The sequence below is a fragment of the Rhopalosiphum maidis genome, chromosome 3 (genome assembly GCF_003676215.2).
Source record: "Rhopalosiphum maidis isolate BTI-1 chromosome 3, ASM367621v3, whole genome shotgun sequence".
Lineage (NCBI taxonomy): Eukaryota > Metazoa > Arthropoda > Insecta > Hemiptera > Aphididae > Rhopalosiphum > Rhopalosiphum maidis.
In genome coordinates, this window is record NC_040879.1 from 31,701,250 (window position 1) to 31,707,622 (window position 6,373).

At 29.8% G+C, this 6,373-nt stretch overlaps 1 protein-coding gene across 1 annotated transcript in view; it reads left to right on the top strand.

Annotated features, from left to right (window-relative positions):
- LOC113555941 (homeotic protein distal-less-like) overlaps positions 1 to 4,889 on the top strand; it is a 105,860-nt gene extending 100,971 nt beyond the window's left edge. The window contains exon 5 of the mRNA XM_026960577.1: positions 4,546 to 4,889. Coding sequence (XP_026816378.1) covers positions 4,546 to 4,564 — 19 coding nt within the window. The 3' untranslated portion in view covers positions 4,565 to 4,889. The remainder of the gene's footprint in view (positions 1 to 4,545) is intronic.
- Positions 4,890 to 6,373: the final 1,484 nt, after the last annotated feature.

The window sequence follows — 6,373 nt, forward strand, 5'->3', positions numbered from 1 at the left end:
CCGTATAACCGATTTTGTATACTGTGCCTGCAGAGCGTTCCCAGCTAAAAATCGACGGGACAGAGACAATACACGCCGCGTACCTGTCTGCTACTACGTATACGTCGTATACAACAGACGATGGATGCAGACGATTATCTCTATTATGTGTGGCCGTACACGGGTGTTAACCCATATACTATAATATACGCAGTCTATAGGTGAATAATTTATACGACGTATAATACGTCACATATGTCAATCAGTTGCGCACACTTTAGGTACTATATAATATATATGTAGGTAAAGTAGGTATTTTAATTTTTGCGCTCCCTGAAAAGCTTTCAGCAGACATAAGTATAATTCTAGTTGTATATATCGTTGCATGTGCCTATTGGCTATTGCACATCTAAGTCCTTTATCGAATAATTTATATACCATTTAATATTTTAATCTATAATATATATATATATAAATAAATATACATATTTTTTCGTATTATATTTTCACAATTTTTCTTTTTAAGTCCGAATTTTTCTTCCGATCCCTGTAACTTAGTTACACGAGTATAAGCAGTAGGCAAGTATATACACATGACGTATACTACAATATGTAATTTTATGCAATAATATTATACTGTGTTACAAAATCGCGGTCTTATATATAGTCCATATAAAATCAATAAAACCGATCCATATATATTATTGCGGCCACAGTATATTATACGTTTATATTTAGTGGTTTTTAACGGTTCTCGTTCTGTACTCGCACACTATAAAATGATAATAACATCGTAACCAAAAATTTATTCACATAGACCTAAATATCTACATTAAATTAGAATATTATTGTCGTTTATTCGAGGTATAATATAAAATATAACGAATATTTAATTCATCGAAAACTGTATAATTTCCATTCGGTCGAATACATGTGCGTCGCGGTTGATAACATAATCGCATTCGTATAATATATAGGTGATATAATATACATACATATGTATAAACAGTGTGATTTTAGTGGTCGTAAACATGTAGGTATAATATACGTCTGCAGAACATGATAATATTATAATATAGCTGCGGGTAAGCTGCGGAGACAGCGATAAAACCAATGGGACAACGTTGTGTGCCTCGCGGGTGTCCGCGTATAATAATGTAATGTAATAATATATTATACATATTATTATAATATACCGTACCGTGGCTAAGCGCAATCTCGACATGTCAACACACACACACACACACGCTCGTTCCGTTTTTCTATTATTATTATTTTATTAATCACGGAATAATATAATATTACATCGCGCAGTAAGTAACGTCACGGGTACGTGCGCGATTTTTTTTTTAGCCGTCGCGTTTACGTGTAAACATTATAATAATATAATATACTATTTTATTTATTTTTTTATTTTATCACGCCTTTAACTCATTATAATATTAACGTTATCTTTGTATAGACAATATACACCACTATGCTTATACAATATTATTAACTATATTAAATATATATTATTCATACGAATTTATTTGCCCACATTATAAAATCATGTATTCGATCATTGTCACACGATCATCGCGCGGCATGGTGTCTCTGTGTATCGTGCGAAGATTCATCATATTAACACGGGCGACAAACGCGTTTTTCTGTACGACCTGCAGTAGTCATGACTATATGGACCGTGATAAACTGATAACCGATTGGTTTATCTGCCGTGATATTTTTTATTGTTTTTTTAAACTACGCATGTATTGTATATTACTGATTGGAGTTAACCGCCACAGACTCGTGTACAGAGCAGACAATAATGTTTGAATTGTATATAAATCTGTATTATAATAAACTATAACATTACAGTATATGGTAAAACTGTAAAAGGTAGGTTGACATCAATGCAATGACAATCAATATCGACGATGATAGTCGAATGGGATTTCTTCTCGAAACGTGTTTGGGTCCCGATCATTACTACTTATAAAAGAACAAATGCCTTTGGAAATCGCCCCATAAAGAGTATACACGATCAATAAATACAATTTTTATTTTACTTCGTCGCTGCGTTTAAACAAACGTAATAATACATACTGTAATTACAATATCACGTCGCGCTGTTTGTCAATGGAAATCTTTTGGAAATCGAATTAACAACGATGTGTAGGTGTAATAACGAAACTTCAATAGTCCAACGCACGACAACTAAATGGGTATTTTAACAAGGTTTCAAACGAATATTAAACAACATCATGTTAGATTTTATTATTATTATTCGAACCTCCGTCGGATTTCGAGAATTATACATAATTTTATTTTGGAATAATCTAGAAATCACGAGTTAATAATTATTCATGTCGATTCCGAGATGTCAATGATGTCACGGGTAAAATATAAAATTATCATATTTTTTCGCTGAGCACTATGGAATAGATTACGCTTTTCGAAGAAAATGTCGTATATTGTGGTAGGGGGGGGGGTGATAACGAATAATTTATGGAATTTCTCGAAACAGATTTCCAGAAAATCATAAAATGTAATATGGACTACGGTTTTTGGTCGTATCTTCATCAGTATTGAACACAATAATATTAAATCGGTAACGAATAATATTATTGTGGTTCGGTTTGGTGGGCGTAGAGTTCGCATAATATTAAATTTATCGAGAACCGACGAGTTCTCGGAATAGAATCGTACGTTGCACTGTCGCACAAACACATTCGTTTTGATAAATAATAATCGATAATATGATTACGCAACTTATTACAAGTAAAATCGAGAATCGTAAAAGACCTCTATAAATTATAATAATATTATATTAATATGTGACAAATATTACTCGAGCAAAACATATCGTTCAGCTTTAAACGTTCAATGCTGGTGGCGTGAGCTTGCATCTTATTCAAATGGATAGACATAAAAATTATGGCTGCTATAGAAATCATTGGACGAATGAACCCCCCTTGAAATTAATTTCTATATACACCACTACTGACTCTATTAATATAATATATACTAATATTTATATATTCTGCTATAATGAACTATTGAAAAATGTATACCTATAGATTACAATATAATATAATAGCTACTAGTTTAAATCATATTTAGTGACGTTTAAGCTGACCGATTTTTGGTTGTTCGACTTGATTACTCCATCGATATAATATTATAATATATTATTATTATTATATACATGGAAAAAAGTGAAATCAAAGTTATGTGTTAACTCGACTTGGATAAAAATCTGATACTTTTTATTGGCCGCGAGTTGGCAGCATATATACATGAACATGTCCACGTTTATGTGGTAAATATTTTACCGTTTATGCACCGGGTAAGGGGGGGGGGAATAAAACAAGAAACGAATGTGTTTGCATGTACCTATAATAACCACTTTTTAAATCGAATATGTACGATATAGTCTTAATCTAACCTGACTAAAATATAATATTATACGTACAAGTCTTCGGCTTAAAATATATAAATTCCTAAAACATATTTTTGTATTCTAAAAAACGCTTTAAAAATGTTTACAAATCCCATCGAAAATGATTCTTGCGGTTTTATTATTATATTATACATAGGTAATTGCAATAAACAACAAAATTATATACTCTTATTGTCGTCGTTTATAAACAAAAAAATTAAAATAATAAACATCAACAAAAGTTTCTTTAAATAATCGCACGTTGACCGCTTTGATCCACGCACAATTCTTTTAGCGATATCCGCAGATTTTCCCGCTGCCACTAAAGATCGTGCGCTCTGTGAATTTGCATAATATACGTGATCTGCAGCAATATGTTAATATCTGCTGCAGGCGCCTTAACCAGTATATAATATAATATTGCAGAAACAAGAATATTAAACTGTAAAACAAAAAAAAAAAAATGTGAACACATTATAATATGTTATGAAATTTATTATAATATATGTATCCTACATAATATTTTTGCTTATGCGTTAACGGAAAGCCTAGCATTAATATAATACACTATTATAGGGATTATCGATTTAAATTGCTCGACAAACATTTATAAAATACACAGGTATGACGCCGCGCCGAAGGTTAATAACATAGATAACCTACTGTAAACCAAAAATTATTTTATAAATTGTCTTTCTCAGAGTATAACCGCGAAGACAGCGCAAACATATTATGTAGTATAAATGTAACTAACTGCCGCGCCGAGTATTATCGAGTATTAATCGGGCCACGGAAAACAGCTACTTATTTTTTCCTCTAGAATATTCATTTTAAAACCACCGCTTTTTGTTTTTATTGTTTCCAAATGGCGGTGCGTACAAAACGTCGTTATTTGAACAACAAAACTACAAAAGCACTATGTACTCGAGTCTCGCGCGGAAACACTGTCAGAGCCCGTGACGGCCTCGACTAGCGCATACATGGGAGGAAAATTCACATAAGCGCCGACCCTCATAATACTATTTGAATTGTGTCGACATAAAAATTACTGCCAATAACAATATATTATATATTTATATACAATGTCATAATATCGTGTAAGCATTACAACTCTAACAGAATTTTTTTGTTTTTTGTTTCAGGGTATGGCCGGCAGTCTAACAAAAAATGGAAATAAGTCGACAATCGTAGGAATTTTACTGTTGTGTACCTCTATATATATATATATATATATATATGTATATATATATATATATTGAACTCAAATATAATTTAACTGGTGATATATATTATATATTCAGTGTTTTTAAGTTTTTTTTCTCCTCTCCGGTTTGTGCGAAACACTATAATATTATTTTGTATATATAATATATACATATATATATATAAATATATATGTACCTACGCAAGACGAATATCGTCGTGTGTTTTTTCGCAAAACCCAAAAATTATATTTAACAACAAATTATTTTATTTACAGTTTTATTTCTACTGCATATATAATTATTATTATTTTATTATTATTATTATTATTATTATTATTATTATTATTATTATATTATCGATATATTCTTTTTGTATATATTGGATTTGTGTATTATTATTATTATTATTATTATCATTATTATTATTATTTTTCCGAATATATGTAATATGCAAACAATATAATAATGAACAACATTGTGAAAAAAAATGTAATTACACATTGTATAATGATGTACTTTGGAACCTTCCATAAAATTATAAATGATATAGTTAAACTTGTATATATTGGAAAAAGTGTTATATTGAGCATATATTTAGACACTAGAAAAAATCATAGGTAATAGAATTTTTAAACAATTATTTTGTCGAACGTGTTATTATTTATCGTACCCATAGTCGTCTCTAACTCTTTTTTCTTATTCTGAAACAATCCACTGCTTATCCTTACTGTATAATATACCTTATATACTATGTATAATTGTGTGTCTGTGTCGTAAGGCAGCGGTTCTCAACCTTTTTATATTCGCGTACCACCTACAAAGCTTGAACATTTTTACGTACCACTTGGCCATTTTTTTTTACTTAATAATGTATACGTTTATGTTACCTGTATAGAATTTTATTTTATTAGGAATTACAAAATGATAGGAATTAAGTATTTAATGTACAAAAAGAAATTAAATTAAATTAAATATGTACAATTATTATTATTATTATAATCAACCAAATAATATTTAATGTTAAATGTTAATAATGATTTATTCCAATTTTTTTTATAAAGGGAGATTTTCTTCGCGTACCACTAGTGGTACACGTGCCATAGGTTGAGAAGCGCTGTCGTAGGGCCATAATAGAGAGTATACAGGGTTATAAACCCACTAAAGATTTATTGATTTTTCGAAATTAACTTTAATTTTTATTTGGTACTAAGTATTAATCTAATTCTAGTCCATGGTGCTTAACTATGTTTGCGGTAAATTCGTTTTATGATTTTCGTGTCAATATTAGAATTTTACTCAAACGTAGGTATTATGTTGGCATAATCACAGGGATTCCGTCATAAAAATATAGAACTTAATTTTTTTTTTTGTCCCATTAGAATCACAATTTAAGTTAAGTTCAATCCATGACCATTATTATTATTTTAAAAGATTTTATATAATACCTTCATCGACTGGTATTTTCGTTACATCTGTAGTTGCAGACATAGTTTATTTAATACCGAATTAAATTTATTGAAATAAAAAAAAGACTACATTTAATATACTACTAATTACTATATTAGTAATACATTAAAATAAATTAAAAACAAAAGCTCTACGATTAGATTTATACACTAAAAGTACCAATTTTTGAAATTGTCATTATTACGAAATATACGACACAGACGTTACAAGAGGTATTATAGCGTATTATAGTGTGAAGTATTATTTTTTCGAAATCATATCATGTTGATTGATCTAAAAGCACATCATCAAGCACTCA